This window comes from Dermacentor variabilis, chromosome 5 (assembly GCF_050947875.1).
Source record: "Dermacentor variabilis isolate Ectoservices chromosome 5, ASM5094787v1, whole genome shotgun sequence".
NCBI classification, from domain to species: Eukaryota; Metazoa; Arthropoda; class Arachnida; order Ixodida; family Ixodidae; genus Dermacentor; species Dermacentor variabilis.
In genome coordinates this window covers 30204217-30222771 of record NC_134572.1, presented here as the reverse complement: position 1 = coordinate 30222771, position 18555 = coordinate 30204217, and the positions used below count along the sequence as shown (strand labels likewise).

General features: G+C 44.4%; 1 protein-coding gene across 4 annotated transcripts in view; it reads right to left on the bottom strand.

The window, feature by feature from the left end:
* Positions 1-603: 603 nt before the first annotated feature.
* LOC142582398 (uncharacterized) overlaps positions 604-18555 on the bottom strand; it is an 80563-nt gene continuing 62611 nt past the window's right edge. For 2 of the 4 annotated variants that reach the window (XM_075692074.1, XM_075692077.1), the window contains 4 exons: positions 14204-14325; positions 6408-6469; positions 5647-5767; positions 604-2779 (listed from right to left, as the gene is read on the bottom strand). In XM_075692074.1, coding sequence (XP_075548189.1) covers positions 5650-5767; positions 6408-6469; positions 14204-14325 — 302 coding nt within the window. In that variant the 3' untranslated portion in view covers positions 604-2779; positions 5647-5649. The remainder of the gene's footprint in view (positions 2780-5646; positions 5768-6407; positions 6470-14203; positions 14326-18555) is intronic. The other 2 variants (XM_075692075.1, XM_075692076.1) reach the window with 2 other exon arrangements.

The following is an 18555-nucleotide window of genomic DNA, read 5'->3' as shown; positions in this document are numbered from 1 at the left end:
GCTACGCCAGTGGCTCTGCCGGATGTTGCGCGAGCGTGCGCGAAACCACGCGCAGCGCGGCGTGGTTTCGCGAAAGATGTAAACAAGAGAGGAGGGTGGCACAAAAGGCGGAGCATCGCGATGAGCAACGCCAACTTCCAGCTTCACTTTTGCTTCACAAAGAGTGACGTCAGGGCCTCTCCTTAGTTTCCTTCCTCCGTGCTGGGGGGTCTCAAATCGTGTCATGCATTTACTTCAACTTCTCGGTTACTAAAGCTCTGTTCGCGATTATACTGACGCCTTAGACGTTCCAAAGCATCGCTTTATCACTTTATAACATGACTTTTTGGTAACCTTTAGTGTCCCTTTAAAGCCTTCGGGCTGACCCTCTCCCCTTGAGCTACGTCACGCAGAAGAGGCCTACAAATAAGTTCCGTGCAGCGTGCTACGAAGCTATGAGCGGCGCACGTGCGTTGAAAAGCAAGCGAGGAAGATATACAATGGTTAACCCCGGCTATTCGGAGTAGCGCATTTTTTTGCTATACAGTTGGCTAATGACAACGCGTTAACATTCATGCCACAGTGAAAGTTGCGAGCAGCAGCCAGGCAGCAATGCCAGATAAAGACAATAGGAAAAATGTTTATTAAACAGTTGAACCAATGTAGAGGAAGAAATCCACCCAGGCACTATTTCAAAGCATGTTGACATTTCAACTACAGCAGGAACGTACACACAGGGTCCATTTTTTGGGATTGATGGTTAAAATTCAAGGGTAAAAAATCAGCCTGCTCCTATGATTGATCTGACACTTTGAAGCTGATCAGGTGCACTTTTTAACAGTGCCACTAGCCTATAGATGCGAAGGACAGTTAAGGGCAGTTATTTTCAAAGAGCTTTTGGCAGCCCAACACAAGCAACTGGCTATCTTTGAACACTAATGCAAAAGTCGCCAATAAGAACAAATGTTAACGTGCATGAGCATCTCTGTACGTGTATGGCCTATCGTCCATTTCTATTATCCTGTTTACTGCTTCAAACTGCGAGCCGCAGCAAGAAAATATTTTTGTATGAAATACCTGCAACCAAATCTACCACCCTTAGTTGAAAGAACTTCCTTTCAACAGGGCAGCTACCATCCGCAATGCAAAACCGCTCCAGCACTGGTTTGAATGCTAGTGCATTACCTCCATTTGCATGCTTCACACACCAAAAATGCTGTGCACCTATTCATGTAAAAGCAGCTACTAAGATGCAACAAGCTTTGCTTCACTCAAGGCTGGCAGCTGCTTAATACATATATACATCCTAGTTTTTGTCGACTGTTAAGCATAATTAAAGAAAGCATGCATACCATCCATGAATGATATCTTGACCACTTCTTCACACAAGGCATGCAATGTAGTGGTTTTGCAACCTGCATTTATTCTTGCCTTCTACAGAAGGCAAAAATTATTCAGGGTTTGAAAAAATACTATTAGGTTTTACCTAAAAACGAAGGGCCCTACATATACACAACTAGGTACTTCCATCATTTTCCGAATACTATATACACATAGCCCCATGCAGTTTCAATCACAATACTTTCTCATTGCAAAAGTTGACCCATAACATACACTTGCAAGATGAAATCCAAATGCCCACGTAAAGTGCAGTTCCGAGAAAATAGTATTGGGTCTTACCCAAAAATGAAGGACCCTACATATGGAAGACTAGGCACTCATCGCTATCATTTTCCAAATACTATAAGCATAGCAACCTGTAGTTTCAAGCACAATACTTCCACTGCAAAAGTCATAGCATTATGTACAATTGTACTCAACCCAAAATGCCCACATACAGTGCAGTCCCCTGTTAGAGATGAGCACAAAACCTGTGGTTGTTGGCACTAGCACCTGCCTAGGCACTTTAGTGGAGAATCAACATAGCTTCAGTTCACACTTGAAGCTGAACTACAAGTGAGCACCGCTTGTATTAAAGCACCACTTACAAGTGAATTGCATTGTACAAGGCCTGTATTTATCACATTTCTTTATCATAAAGATATCACAAAAAAATGCGAATATACTGCACAAACCCCTGTGCACAATGATGGCCCTCAGCTAAGCAAGGCCAAACAAAAGTATCTTACACAAGTGTTTATTTTCTTTTTCTTTTTAACAATATCAATCAAAACCTGCACGCTCCCTTCTGCGGCAAGGTCCGGCCAGGTGAAGCGTAGCCATTTCTAACATACTAATACTTTGCCACATGCCTGTGCACGTGGCAAAGGATCGCATGGGACAAAAAAAAAAAAAAAAAATGTTGCGAGACCAGTTAGTTGTTGAGATCACTGGCGAGGAGGGGCGAGAGGCTTCTTGGAACACACTGGCGAGGAGTACCGGGCTGCCACGGGGAGCGTTGGCACTGCAAGGCACGAGCATGGCACACCTGTTTTTCAGATGTGCCCACAGATGGAGTGAGAGCACCAGAGGACATTACACGTGCCACATGTTCATGGCATCACTGTACAGTAGAAACTTAACTAATGTTTGCCTGCTTGATGAATGCCGAAAAAAAAAATTAACAGGAAATTCTGGACATCAAGCATAAGACTGCCCACCGACGCAGTCACCTCTTTTTTACAATACAAAAGAAAGAAGTTAATAGAAGAAAAAGCAGGTTTAGCTTAAAACAAATGAAAGTACAAAAGTAAAAAAAAATTAAAAATAATAAAGGGCATGGCCACGTGCAGTGTCCTTGATGGAGCTGCAGCATGTGTAGGTGCTGTCTTTATGGGCAGAATCCTCTTTCAGTGCTTATCTGGAAAAAAGAAAAAACAAGAACACACTAGAATCCTGTGCACACTTTGTGTACACTTACTATGTTCTCATACAGGCTGATTTATTTTGCATACTGCAGCTTTAAAGGCCTACAGCAAGTGTGTACATAGAGAATTTTCTAGGAATTATAGAATAACATTAAAACTGCATATCATATTGTTACGGTGGAAAAGAGGACAAAGTCGTCGATGGTAAAGACGACGAAGTGGCAACAATATTGACCGCAAATAAAGACGGGGACAGCTGCGTTTGCTGCATTCTGCGCATGTTCTATATATCTATATATGCCCACGGGCTTCCATGAATAAAACAGTTGAAATTTACTGCCTGTGTTGTTTATGTGTTCTCTCCCGCTGTCCCAGTCTTTATTTGCAGTCAATATGATATGCAGTAAACACCAACTACACCAAACTGAAGTTCTTCTGAGCATTAAGAACAAACTAGATATTCAAGCATGACAGTAGCATTAGGTGAATAAATAAGTTCAGTAACAGGAAGGGAATACATGCCACAGTAATAGGTAAGAAATTAAGGTCAAATTTCGGGGGTAAAAGCTGTAATTGGAGGGACTGCCTTTTATCAAGGGCCTATTTTTTAGCACTATAGGAATTCCTACCGGTCAAAGTATCTAAATATGTAATGGTTTCTCCGGAAAAAAAGCAGAAATTTTCAAAACAGTTTTTCAGTCTGCAGTCTTCTTAAACTGTACAAACACTCACAACACTGATTACTGGACGCAATAGCAACAACATTGATGCTGGTAAAAGCGAGAAACCAAGTGCATCGGGCTTCTGCAGGAATAGCTGTGTTAAAGAGGCCCTGAAACACTTTTTGAACATGACGCAACATAGTGAGAAATGCTGCCAATCTGTTAAAGAGGATCCTGTGAACATGTGAGCCAAATATTATTGCACTGCATGCAACTGTGAATTTACAATCTCCTGTCAAAAGCAGCAAACAAGTCACTGGCTCTCGCATCAGCAACGTTATCACGGAACGCAGTCGGTCCACCAACGCTACTGGCTGATTTCATGATTGCAAGAACATTCTTAGTAACACATGATTGCTAATTCTGAGTTAAATAAATCAATATATGTCTGCAATCTCAAAAAGAAAAAATCTTTGCACTGTGCATAGTTGCATCTGCTGCGCGTAGCCTCTGTGGCGGCAGCAGCATGCTGCATAGCGTGATCTACATACAGGTGGCCACCACAGGGTGCCATGACAAGCCCTTTCGCTGGCACAACACTGAACTTTTGATCAGGCCTTTGCCCTATTAGCTTCTCCGCTGTGTAGCATCCAGTGTGCTAGCAGAGAGCAAGCCAGGTATCAATCCGATAAATCCACTTAGTCGAAGAATCATGAAAGTTTTTGTGGCACGAAATTCGTGGGACAACATACAATAATAGCGGGCCATTCTACGATATGCGGCTAAAAAATGCCTACACTGATATTGTGATGATGCTGGCATGCCATAAATGTGCTTTGCATTTTCAACATCCTGAAAAGGCAGCAACCCTCGCCCCACTAACGCTATTCGCACTGTTGCGTGTCACCAAAAGGATACACTAGAGGACCAATGCATCACTCTGTTCATCTGCACCAAGGCACTGCCATTTTTTTCATTCACCATACCTCAAAGGTCCCACAAATGGGACATTACATGAGGGGCATGCATTAGTTAAAAGTAGGGAAGGAACTGCTCTAACACAAAGTTTGAAGTGCATTAAACAAAATTTCAGACCGTACATTTCTCAGATGTACCTAAACAAAATTACTCTACCTATGCAGGTTTTTCGTAAAGTCTGTACACAGATTAGTTGACACTGTTTCACTGTCATGCGATGTCACATGTCATTCTTGCAGCACTTTCAGGGACAAATTAAAAATACATTTTCTTGTTTATGGGATACCAGCACGCTAGTTTCTGTCCATACAACACACAATCTCCTCATTCTTACCACAATCCAAAGACATCCCCCTAATTGGTAGACAGTCTCTTTAAATGTATTTATGCATAAACACAAAAGGTTTCAGATTATGCTCGTGGCAACTCCTGATAGCTTTGTTAGTGAATATTAAGCGAGAATAAAGGGGATGAACTAAATTTTGCACGGAATTTTAGTCCACATTGTGATGCATTAATCCTTTATTGACGGATGTATCCTAAGAATTTTTGTATTGAATATGCAGTTTTTGGCTAAATGTCTTCAGCTAATACTGAATGAAAGGCAGCAAGCATGATCTGTTGGTTTAGAGCAACAACACGGGAGAAGGTAGAAGATGCTCGACACGCAACTCGCTTCCTTTTGAAACCACGATCAGAGGAGACAGATCGACGCAAGCAGTGATGTCATACACTTCGTGTAAAGAAAATGACAAGCGCCGTCTGTACAAACTCCAAACCAGAATGTTCCGATGTTCTGTGCCCCCCCCCCCCCCTCTGGTTGGGTAGAAACTCTGGTTGGTTAGAAAACTTCGCATTAAAAAAATATCAAACATATTCGATTCGCACACCTCTACGAAATTGTTAAAATTGCTCTATAGTTGCATTCTCCTATAGTGCACCCGAATACTTTTAAATCTTGGCTAAAGTTAGCTAGGACACTATATGTGATGTGGCAACAACAATTTTTTCTTTTTTTCTGTACCTGTGCATGTTCCATATATGCAATAAAATTTTTACTAGCTCCTTATAAATTGTAAGCTGCAGCAAATGAAACCAATGTCTTGCTTTCACCAGTGCATGCTTCCAGCTGACAGCCTCAGCAGAGAGACACAAGTAATGATATAGGAAGTCGCATGCAGGCAAGCCCTCATGGGAATGGCAGGCTGTGAAGCACGCACCACTCACTCTGCGTTGCTCTTCATGTGGCCAAGCACAAGGGCTACAATGGAGTTGAAGGTCATGCGGGAGAACCCACCCTGGATCTTTCGCAGGTAGTCCACATGCCTGCGGATCTCTTGCCTGCACGCACACAGGTCACAACAAGACTTGATGCACAGCTGTTTCGCAGGCTATGTATACAGGAATGACAACTTGCTGCACAAGTAATATGTGCTGCTGGGAAAGTTGGTTGAGGCACAACTGCCAACCTTTCACCAATTTGGCACGCAGACCAGAATTCTGGTTGGCACCTGTTCTATTCTCATCCGTGGCTTATTTAGCACTATTCCTCCTGAATCACCGCATAAGCATAGTGGACCAAATCTAGACAACCATATAGTGCATCTACACACCACGAACCTACTAGGGATATATGGAAGCAGGTAAGGAGTCGAGGTGAAGCAAGACCAACGCCATCTTACTCTAGGCACTGAGCAGTAGTGAGTAGCAACGGAGGAACGACTGATCGATTGATCCCAAAGCAGTAGTCAGGAACATAAGAGATGCCGAATTATTGCTTTGGGCTCCACATTTGTCCACATGAAATTCTGAAATTCGAATACAGCATTTACACTAAGCCACCCAGAGTCTCAAATGGATGATAGACACAAGGCCCAGAGCGCTAAAACTTACACTGCAGAGTATTTCCTTCCACTGGCAAGTTTGCAAGAGAGAGTAGCTGGTTAGAGTAAAACAGCAAAATAGAAAAACAAGCACTCACTCTGCATAGTCCGGCTGCTTCTTTTTAACCATGTGTACTATTTTTGCAATCTGCATCTCCGTCTGAAACGATAAAAAAATGATGTAGATCAATTTCAAGTGAAGCATTTCACAGGCAGTTGGTTATCCAGCATTGTTTAGGATTATGTAAAGCATTACCCGACGGACCAACATGTTTGTGTAAGGTGAGGAAGTAACCGCGTGATGCGAACTGACAGTATGATCATCGCATGATTATCATGATCATCGATTGCACTGCAAAAAAACACTGCATCATGTTCCGTTAAAAGGGCCCCTCACCAGGCCACATAACAAATTTTGGTTATACGCTGGAAGTTGTTACGTGCCCTCTAGAGAGCGTTCGACCACAGGAATTTTTCAAAGAGCTTCATTAATACCAGAGGTAGAAATATTTCAAAGCCGCAAATCCATGATTTCAGGTGAGCATCACCGCCAACATACACTCTCTCCACTTGACCCCCGTCTAGCCTCCCAAGTGAAATCCCTTCCCTGCGTTCTCCAATACCGGAGCTGGTGCACCGGTAGCGAGAGAAGCAATTGCCCCGCCTTTTCTTCTCTCGCTTTTTTGCTGCATGGCACACTTTTGCTGATGGTCTCGCACACAAGTTGTTGCGTTTGTCTCGCTTCATGATTTCGCCGGCTGTGCACAAGAACACCTGACTAGTGGTACAGGTCAGTGCTGGGCGAACACTGAAGCAGACGCACGCAGATCACTGAGCATGATAATGTGCTGGAACACCGTAGAAAATTACACAGTACAATTACGGAAGTACATCTCTCTTGCTACGGTACGAAGTAAAACAAAGACACGCAGACATTTGTTTTATAAGTTTTGCTATTTCTATAAGCTAATTTATCTATTGAAGCAACAAACAAATACGTGCTGTTGTCTTGAATAACTGTCAAAGTCACGTGCTACTGTGAGTGACGTCACAGCACAGCAAACTACGTAGGCACACTTGCGTGATTCATGCAGACTCTCCAGCTGGGAGTGCGATGCCCGTGAGGACAAGGGCGCAGGGCGTTTGGTAGGAAATTTCAGCTCTTATCGCAGCATGTGGCGAGGTAATACTTCGCAGGCACGATCGTTGGTGTGTGTTGTGTGCACTGCACTTGTCATTTTGAAATAGCCATACCTGGTGAGGGGACCTTTGAAGATCTGGGCCAATTCTCAAGGTGGTACAATATGAAGAAAACCAGCAAGCCTTTGGTTTTATAAGAGAATGAGATATTGACATGTGTCTCTGGCGACCACTTTTCACAGCTAACATATGTTAAATGTTACCACTCGGAGCAGGACACGCCTGTATGTATCGCAAGTTTTCTGAATGTTATCAATGAGTCTCTACGTTATCGATTGTCACCGAACTTACCGTATTTACACGATTGTAAGTCGACTCGAATGTAAGTCGACCCCCCCATATCGCTTGACCGAAAAAAAAAAAAAACCCGAGGGCGCATTCGATAACGAAAATTTATTAGTAGCTGACATGGTCACTGGACTGCTCGTCTTCACTAGTGCTGCCATCGTCATCGTTGCTGCGGTCCCACAGCGCGTCGTGGTCCAGCGAAATTTCATATTTGGCAAACGACCGCACCAGGACATCTTGCAGAACAGCAGCCCACGCCAAATGCACCCAACCACACGCAGCCGTCAGGGAGGCTCTTTTGACAGGTCCGGTTGGCGTAATTTCGCAGTCTTCTGCCGCCAGCCACTCGTATTCACGGCGGAGCAGAACCTTAAAACGAAGGTCCGGGCTTGTTTCATGACCACGTCACACTTCACTGGCAGGGACCGATCACGCATTTCAGCGACGCTGCCGCAAGCTTAGCCTACAGCTCCGGCAAGCGTCCAGACTTCGGCACGTGGGAAATTTCTCACTTGCCGCCACAGGGTGAAAATTTCGCTTCGCTGCAGTCGCCACTCTCGCACCACCCGTTTAGAAACATCGAAATTGCGGCCCGCAGCGCAGTGATTTGTTTCTTCGGCGCAAAGGATGGCAGCCCTCTTGAACGCTGCTGTGAACGAGTGCCGAAAGATTAGTGGGCCTGCAGCACTCATGACGACTGGGGAAGCATAGAAGTAGCACGTAGCCGGCAGTCAAGTGGAGCGCGTCAAAAAGTTGGTCAAACCAATGCCAATGCCTTTATGGCCTTTAAACAGAGAAAGAGAAACCCGCGAACGGTGTCTGCTCTTCCATGAACTACCGATACTCCCCGCAAGCGCCGCCGTTCTAAGGGTGCCGCCGCAAATGGGAACAGCGGCGCTTCCATCAACTATCGACACCCCCCCATGAGTATTGCATGCACTGTAAGACTCAAAAATGTTGAAAAACCCTTCCGAAAAGCAAACAACCACGCGGGATAGCGAAAAGATACGGGTAGGACCATAGAGCAAACATAAAATTGTAACTACGTTGTAGCTCTCGTTGATATCGCTTTTTTTTTGGCGGGGCCATGTTTTGGTTTCGATTGTAAGTCGACCCCCCAACTTCAGACTTTCAAATCTTAAAAAAGGGGTCGACTTACAATCGTGTAAATACGGTAATGTGATCTGATCGCATGCGTGACGTGAATGGTATAGTACTTTCTGGAAGACATGCGGGCACCAGCGATTCCTCTGGAACCTTTGACGAGCCATCTATAAAAGCCGACACTCGACTCTGTTCAGATTTCGACAATCACTGACTTAGCTCGCTGCTAACGGTCTCATCTGCTTGTTTTTCTGGGCACATGGTCGCCCAATAAACACTTAAACTTGTAAGTCACAGTTCTGACACTGCATCACCTTTCACCGATGCTAGAACGCGACATCCGACTGCTGGGCATCTCGGACACTCCAGTACGCTATCGAGGATACAAAAATGTATTACTGTATTTACTCGCATAATCGCACTTTTCCGTTAAAAAAAATTGACGCAAATTCAGGGGTGGGATCATTACGCGGGTTAAATTTCCCACGAAAAGAAACATTTTCTTTTTTCATCCCGCATTTGCTGCGGGATGACAACGGGTCAACAAGCACGCGGCTTCTGCTGTCAGTGCGGGACACCAAAACAAAAATGGTGGCTGGCGGAACAAGCCAAACATGCCGAAGGCCATTATTTTTCTTCTCATGAGTACATTACACCTATTGAAACAGTTCCTTCCATATCAGTAATGAATAATATCGTTAATATAGGCAAGTTTGCGACAATAACGTAGCCATGTCCATTTTGAGGGGACAGGAACAGAGATGGGTGCATTTAGCTGCCAGTGACAGATACACATGGCGGGCATGCTGTGGAAACTGCAGCATTTGTCTTCACTGCTATAGTAAAACGCACGTTTCCGCTAAGGGTGGGCGAATATCTTAGCTGCGTTACAAGCATCGACGGCGACTTATGATACTTCTAACGTATCAGTGTAAACGTGGCCACTATTGTTGCCGCTCGCGATTTGTTGCGTGCCCACGAGTGCAGACGAGAAGAATCGAAAGGCGTCCTTTATGTTGCTGTCGACCAAAACCATTACGAAGCCTACACATAATAAAGCCGAGGCAAGTTTGATTGTAGCTTTTTTTTTTTTCATGGAAGTGCGGAAAGTGATGGAAGGAATGAAATGGGGCATCTGCTTAAGAATGTTGGGTGTGTGCAGACCGCTTCGTATGTCTTCAAGAGTCCTTCGCATAGCATTTGACAGATGGTAGGCGCGATTATCATTAGCTAGTCGTGCGACACGACATATCGCTGCAACAAGTTCAGGGTGCAGTCATTAGACGGGAAAGAAGAAAATCAATTTTTAATGACAAAATTCAGGGGTGCTATCATTATGCAAGTGCGATCATTATGCGAGTAAATACAGTACTCGCTGTACCCGACCACAGACGTTGCCTGCTAAGTCAGGATATTCTGAAGACTGCCAGTGACAGAACACACTACAAACAGGGCCAGCAGCATTTCTGCAGTCAATCGACCCGCCCTGCCGGCCATTCCAGAAGAATGGAATGATTTGTTGAGGCCATTTCTGATGTCAACATCTGGGAATAAGTGGATAGCCATGGCCACTGACTAACTTTACCCGCAACGCCCTACCCAAAGGTACCGCGGCCGAGGTGGCGAAGTTCTTTGTCGAGAACACCCTGTTACGACATGGTTGTACAGGGTCTTATACAGAGCTTCCTCAAACCTTCCTGCAACAAAGCCAGACAAGTCCCCGCAGGACTACCGCCTACCATCCTCACAGACATGTTATACATGTACGTCGATGTCAAAGACAAAACCTGAGATGCGGTCTTCTACGTAACTTTCTCTTACAACACCGCCATGCAAGTAAACACAGATCACGCAGTTCAAGTTAGTTTATGGAAAGAACCTGATGACTCAACGCCATGCTGCCACACATTATACATGTTGCTGATGAAGAAAATCTTGACGTTGCCGTCCATCTGCAGCACGCGCCAGAGGAGCACGACAATTTGCCCGCCTGCGCATCAACAGCCAACAGAGGGCGGACAGCCGATGCTACAGTCTTGGCGGTGCTACATGGAATACCGACCCAGTGACCCCGATATGCCAACAAGGAACTTTCGTAAGAAATTTTTTCAAACTTTAGTGAGAAATTTTGTGATGCTAATTCAAACACTACCAGATCATCAGAAGTTTCGGCACACTGGACTACGAGGTCATACCAGATGCAAGACTTCATAGTGGCCTGCTTCTCCGCAGTGATAGAGCAGATGGTGGTCAGGAGCATGCCATACATATGTCTTTCTTGGGTGGTAGTGCTGGGCGACAGGCAGGTGACGTGGTGACGATGGCAGTGGCAGCAAAGCAGCGTTATGGGGCCCTGGCGCAGGCGCAGAGGGAGACCTTGATTGTGGGTGACGGCAACACCTGCTGGTACTTCCAGTGACTGCAGCAGTTCTTCCTTGACTATGTCAGCAATTGAGGCCGCCTGGGGCTGCAACCTGGGGCTCAACTTCTGCAGCTCTCCCCGTAGGACCGCTGCGATTGTCTCACACACGTTGTCACTGCCTCGCGCTTGAGCTTCAGCTTTGCTTGTTAGCGCACGGTGGTTGCATTGCCTGGGCGAACTTTTGCCCAGCAAAACAAGTAACACTCGAGAATGACAGCGGTGACCAAAGTCAGCAATCGTCGAAATCTCTGATCCGCTGGTTAAGCACGTCTGCTTTTATGCATGACTCATCAGCGTAGTTGGTGGTGCCCACGTACCTTCCAGAAACTACTACACAATGCGCATCATGCATACAATCAGATTACACAAGCTTTGGTGACAGCAGGCAATTGATAGAACCATCAATAACAATCGAGAAACTTCCGATACATGCTGGTGTGACCTGTGCTGAGAAATAATGTTTAACATTTGTTAGCCGATGAAAACGGTCACCGGAGAAAGATAAACAAGGACACATATCAATATAATGCATGTGAAGGGTACTGGCAAGTGTGACAATTATTCACCCATGTCCTCCATCGATTTCCATAACTTTAGTCCTGCTTGCGCATTAAAAAAATTAGATTATGGGATTTTACGTGCCGTGGGAGACTCGGGAAATTTTGACCACCTGGGGTACCTTAACGTGCACCTAAATCTAAGTACACGGGTGTTTTCGCATTTCACCCCTATCGAAATGCGGCCACCGCGGCCGGGATTCGATTGCACGACCTCGTACTTAGCAGCCTAACACAGTAGCCACTAAGCAACCACGGCGCATTGCTTTTGCATTGTCTGCTATATTTAATATTAAGTGTAGCATGTTTTTAACAAATAAATTCGCCTGTTTTTCTCTGTGTAAGCCCACTTGTAGTGTTATCCATCCCAATGCAGAGGCAAACCTGTGATAATGTGAGGAGCAAACATTTCAAAACAGAAGTAATGCCACGTTGGCATGCAGGTGACACTTATACTGCTGTGGATGATGCCCACAGCTTATGCAGTGTCACATTGCAGACATTGCAACAATGTAAAGCCAATACTCTCGTGCCTGCATAATTGTACATGCTAGACAAAAAAACGCTAAATGCAAGGGAACTGTACTCCTTTTGACTTTTGAAAGCTTCACCCAGCATGCCGTGACAATTCAATGCATGTATTCATCTGCATTCAAAACTTTTTAACACTCAAAACCAAGAAAGGGCAAAGCAACAGCTGAGAGCTACTTGGCAGGTATTTGCTGAGGGAGGTTTGGTCCCCCTCCTTCACTTTAATTTGATTACTGAATAAAGGGACCCTGAAACAATTTTGACGATTTTGTACAAACGTACTGAGTCGTTACGGAAGGTCCTGATAATTAATTGATGCATCTAAGTGCTCTGCATAAAGCGTGTAATTCATTACGTTTTAAAAATGTACATCGCTGCCGATCACAGCACACTGCTTGGCGGAAGTTTCAGCCACCCCTACCCACATGACGTAAATCACCCAATTGACGTTAGTAGGGCGAGCTATCCGATTGGCTGCACAGGGTGTGTCATTGATAATTTTTCCACCTTTATGGTGAACAAATGATGTTCGAAATAGTTGGAATGTTAGTTAATTTGTTTCTGTAGAAAGAAACAGAAAGATGATGTTCGTATTATTTAATTTGTTTCTGTAGAAAGAAACAGAAAGAGAATGCACAAGAACAATTGCTCAGTACACTTAAGCACTTCCGGCATACAGCAAGTGTCATGCTCCATTTTGACGAGAGCTCCGCGGTCAGTCGGTCTCAAGTCTTTTCGCAAACACTATGATTCGACTTTGTTTGCGCTGTGAACTGCAAACGTAGTAACTGGCAATATGTCAAGCTGCGACATTGTGTCCCTCTGCAAGGCAGCAGGCGAGTAGACTGGCTGCAGCACATCGGACTGCCGCTATCTTATGGTGCCAGCATGCAGCCGTCGCTTTACACTGGAAGATTTCGTGAGTCTGGTATTAGGGTAAACGCAAGCGCAAGGGGACAGGGCATGGCCGTGTCCCCTTGCGAGTCATTTCACGGGATGAGCAGAAGCGCAAAAATGTGAATGGTCTGCACGGTGCAGCCACCTGGTGGCGCAGAGCTCAACCACACACAGTAGCAGTAACGCAACATATTCTTTGCTGCTGGTATAAATTTTTTTGCAGGAGTGTAATCATTAGCACATTTTTGTAAATGTTTTAAATGTAGTACACTTGGTTAGAGCAATATTAGCTCTTTGTTTGGCTTGTTAAACATTGGGCCAACGGGTGGCTGGACCGTGGAGACCGATCAGGCAGCTCACGTATGTCTACACTAAAGTTCCTTCATCAGCTTGAGTTTATGCCTCCAACGTTCCATCGAAACACCCAGCTTGCCTGTGGTTAACGGAATACCAGACACGTTCGGCATTGCGACAAAATGCTCGTAACGCACGCTGCTTCCATAGCTCTCACCTGGGGTCAACTGCCAAGCAGCTGGCGGATAGTTTGGAAAAGCTTTGTATGCTCGCTCCTAGAGAACCGGAAGTCGACGACACAACATGCGATCATTACGCAGAGCCAGTGAAGGCAGAGCTTAGCCCCGATCACTCGGCGAAGGAGTTGATGAGAAAATGCATGACTATGGAGGAGGGTAACTTGTAATCCTCCGTAGCTCTCTTAATATGAGGCATTTCATACAAACTGTGGTGCAAATGATTAACTTTAGCTGTACCCTATGCGTCTACAAAATTTGCCCAAGCCGTTTCAGGGGCTCTTCAAGGTGCTCCTTTTATTAGTGGCACACCCTCTCGTTATGCCTACCCTGATAGCAGTTCTTTTATAAGCACAGCAGCCCACCTTGCTTTTCGTAGGCGATCCTCCCCGGCTGGACCACATGGACTCAACATCAGAGCATGGAGCAGCAGCCTGCTCCATGCGCCAGTGGAGGTCATAGAACTCAGGAACCTGAGGCCGCTCTGCTGAAAGCATTTTTGAACATCTTGAGTGGTCATGACGGCAAATTTTGAAGATTGAATTACGCATTGCACATTAAGGTGTATGTATCCCACAGCAATGTGGCAAAATACGTGTGCATCTAGTGCAGTGCAAAACTTTTATATATAACGCACTTTAACACTAAGTACAGTAACCCTGACAAGGTCAAAACATCAGGTACGATGTACATGCATGGTCAATGTGTGTATTATACACTTGGGCGGTTATAATGTAAAATTATTCCGATCTGTTCTTATTCCCAATTGGCCATTAGCCCTCCGTGCTGGGTTAGAATGACTCAGGCTCTGCACATATGGGCCGGACCCAAACCATAGCAGGACACAGAGCAATGAGCACCCTTTCTGCTATTGCTTTATAGCAGGTGAGAGATCTGAAACTTGTTATTGTGCTTCCATTTCCCATCTGAATAAATAAAGAACTGTCGCTCAGGCTCTGCACATATGGGCCAGACCCAAACCATAGCAGGACAAAGAGCAATGAGCACCCTTTCTGCTATTGCTTTATAGGAGGCGAGAGATCTGGAACTTGTTATTGTGCTTCCGTTTCCCATTTGAATAAATAAAGAACTGTTGTAGGTGCATTAACTTAATTTATTTTCACTTCCAAGGTTTCACACGTGATGTTACAAGTGGCTGTGAGGCGAGGGGGAGGGTGCTCAGATGAGGACAGACTAAGGGGAGTGTTCACGACTATCTTTAGTTTTCAGCAAAATTTTTATATGAGATGGGAAAATGACTAGAAAGGAATCAACCTTCATAATGAAAAAATTTGCACGCATTTCTCGAAAAAAAAAAATTCTTATTTCACTTAAGGTGGGAAAGAGATTTACAGGCTTACATATTTTAATAATTCGAAGGCCTATCACTAAAATTAACACTGCACCCCGCCAAAAATATTTTCGATAAATCTACACCAATAGTACTGTTGGTTCATGGGAAGTTAAATCTCCTTCACAGTACGTTTTTCAATAATTGACAAACTGTCAAAGTTTGTCAAAGACTTTGGGGTTTGACAGACCAATGTTTTTCTCGGGACCATCTTACCTAAGGCGATGAAGCTGAAAAGCATTTCTGACAAACCCTCAAAAATTTTTTGCAAACTAAAGTATGTATTGCAACTACACCCCATAACTCAAAGATCCCCAAAATGCCAAATGGCAAAAATACTATAAAGTGGAACACTTTAGGGACCGTTTGGAAAACAATTATCACCAATTTTAATGAAATTTTTGTAGAATACCCACCCAGGGCTGATAAACATAGTACTCCAAGAACAAGTTGCATTGTTTTATATTACATGAAGCAATGGAGCCTATTTTAACCCTCTCAGATGCTGTTTGCCATTATCCAACAAAATTTTTGTTCACTCTAAACCTCCTTTATATGACCAGATAAGGCCAAATGACAAGGTTGTTAAGAAAACGTATTTTTACGAGAGTGCACATAAGTGTGTATAAAGTGTCTCAGTGGTCATGTTACCGGCAGAGGGACTTTAGTTGTGAAAAGTGAAGAATAGACCATCTTGCTACAGCGCAGTGATACCTGGTATCTCAGGAAAATATTTTCGAGTCACCCTTGCATCCTTTGCAAATTCCAACTGGACGAGTTTACTGGTTGCCAGCGATGCAAGGGCATCCTTCAACGCTATCATACTGGGTTACTACATTGGGCCACCAAACATGTTCTTCCCCTAAACAGTTGAGGCGGCAGGCCTTGATCATATAGTTTTCACAGCTTTCCTGAGCTTGGCACAGGTGTAATGATTGCCTCTGCAAACTCTAGTCACAAGAGCATCAAGTCTTGAAGCTTTGTCTTCCATCCTTCTGGATAATTTTTGATATAAGATAAAGAGCTTTCCTATTTCTTCAGATGTGCTTACGCTCAAGATGTCTGGACGGTGCGTAGGTCTGCTCTGCCAAGTACTTGAGAATAGATTCGGGCACATACATTTCCAAGTAGTTGTATGGAGTATACGATTCATCTTGCTGTCAGTGAGGCTGCAGAACTTAGGTGGAGGAAAATACCATTTCCTTCTCTATTATAAGTTCCTTTAAGCATTTGCTGACCAAGCTATTTCTTGCAGTAATGCATCCGGCACTGTTTTTATCTTCGCAGCCAGAATGCTGGGAATAAGCATTTTCTATTCAACGTTAGCTCCGTTGCTTTCACCAAAATCTGATCCCATTACTGGAAGCAATGTTCTCACACAATGTCCTTTCCGCTGAATGTGTGGTCACATCGCGAGACTTTTTCCTCTTGAATGTTGCGCAGGGTACACACGAGATATTTCAAGAAAAAAGAAGTAGCAATGCATGCAGGACGCTACTTCAGGAGAACTGATACTTCACGTCTATTTTCATGCTTTGTACAGATTAAGTACTTTAGGAGCGAGGCCACGCACATTCTTTTATGTGCAGTCTGAAGAATTTCCCACATTTGACATTTGACAAAAGTTGTTTGCACTTATTGGCTGTCGCTGCCACAGGCGTGACCTAGCTGTTTACTTCGGCAAACTTCGGCATCTGACTTCGACAGTGCCTCTAGTCGGATGGCACTGCAAACCTGCAGAGTGCCTGAGCAGAAGCACGATATATGGGTAAATCAAACAAAAATGGCAGTTTTGAATGAATATGCTGCAATGAATCTATTTGTAGAATCTATACAAGCGTGTAGCGTAGAAAAGACACATGTATGGTCATTCGAACGATGTGCAGCAGTTTCGCCCGCAAATTAGTGGACAGCTATACGAAGTAAGGATAGTTTTACTGGCCACCACCATCATCATCAGCAGCAGCAGCCTGGTTACGCCCACTGCAGGGCAAAGGCCTCTCCCATACTTCAACTATGCCGGTCATGTACTAATTGTGGCCATGGCGTCCCTGGAAACCTCTTAATCTCATCCACCCACCTAACTTTCTGCCACCCCCTGCTACGCTTCCCTTTCCTTGGAATCCAGTCCGTAACCCTTAATGACCATCGGTTATCTTCCCTCCTCATTACATGTCCTGCCCATGTTCCCCCCCCCCCCCATTTCTTTTTCTCGATTTCAACTAAGGTCTCATCAACTAGAGTTTGTTCCCTCACCCAAGCTGCTCTTTTCTTATCCCTTAACGTTACCCCATCATTCTTCTTTCCATAGCTCGTTGCGTCGTCCTCAATTTAAGTAGAACCCTTTTCGTAAGCCTCCAGGTTTCTGCCCCGTAGGTGAGTACTCATAAGATACAACTGTTATACATTTTTCTCTTGAGGGATAATGGCAACCTGCTGTTCATGATCTGAGAATGCCTGCCAAACGCACCCCAGCCCATTTGTATTCTGATTATTTCAGTCTCATGATCCAGATCCGTGGTCACTACCTGCCCTAAGCAGATGTATTCCTTTACCACTTCCAGTGCCTCGCTACCTATCGTAAACTGCTGTTCTCTTCCGAGACTGTTAAACATTACTTTAGTTTTCTGCAGAATAATTTTTAGAGCCACCCTTATGCTTTGCCTCTCCAGGTCAGTGAGCATGCATTGCAATTGGTCCCCTGAGTTACTAAGCAAGGCAGTATTATCAGCGAATCGCAAGTTACTAAGGTCTTCTCCATTAACTTTTATCCCCGATTCTTCCCAATCCAGGCCTCTGAATACCTCCTGTAAACACGCTGTGAATAGCATTGAAGAGATTGTATCTCCCTGCCTGACGCCTTTCTTTATTGGGATTTTGTTGCTTTCTTTATTGAGGACAACGGTGGCTGTGGAGCCACTATAGATATTCTTCAGTATTTTTACATACGGCTCGTCTACACCCTGGTTCCGTAATGTCTCCATGACTGCTGAGGTTTCGACTGAATCAAAAAGTTTGTCGTAATCAATGAAAGCTATATATAGGGGTTGGTTATATTCCGCACATTTCTCTATCACCTGATTAATAGTGTGAATATGGTCTATTATTAAGTAGCCTTTATGGAATCCTGCCTGGTCTTTTGGTTGACAGAAGTCTAAGGTGTTCCCGATTCTATTTGGGATTACCTTAGTAAATACTTTGTAGGCAACAGACAGTAAGCTGATCGGTCTACAATTTTTCAAGTCTTTACCGTCCCCTTTCTTATGGATTAGGATTATGTTAGTGTACATCCAAGATTCTGGTAAGCTCAAGGTCATGAGGCATTGCGTATACAGGGTGGCCAGTTTTTCTAGAACAATGTGCTCA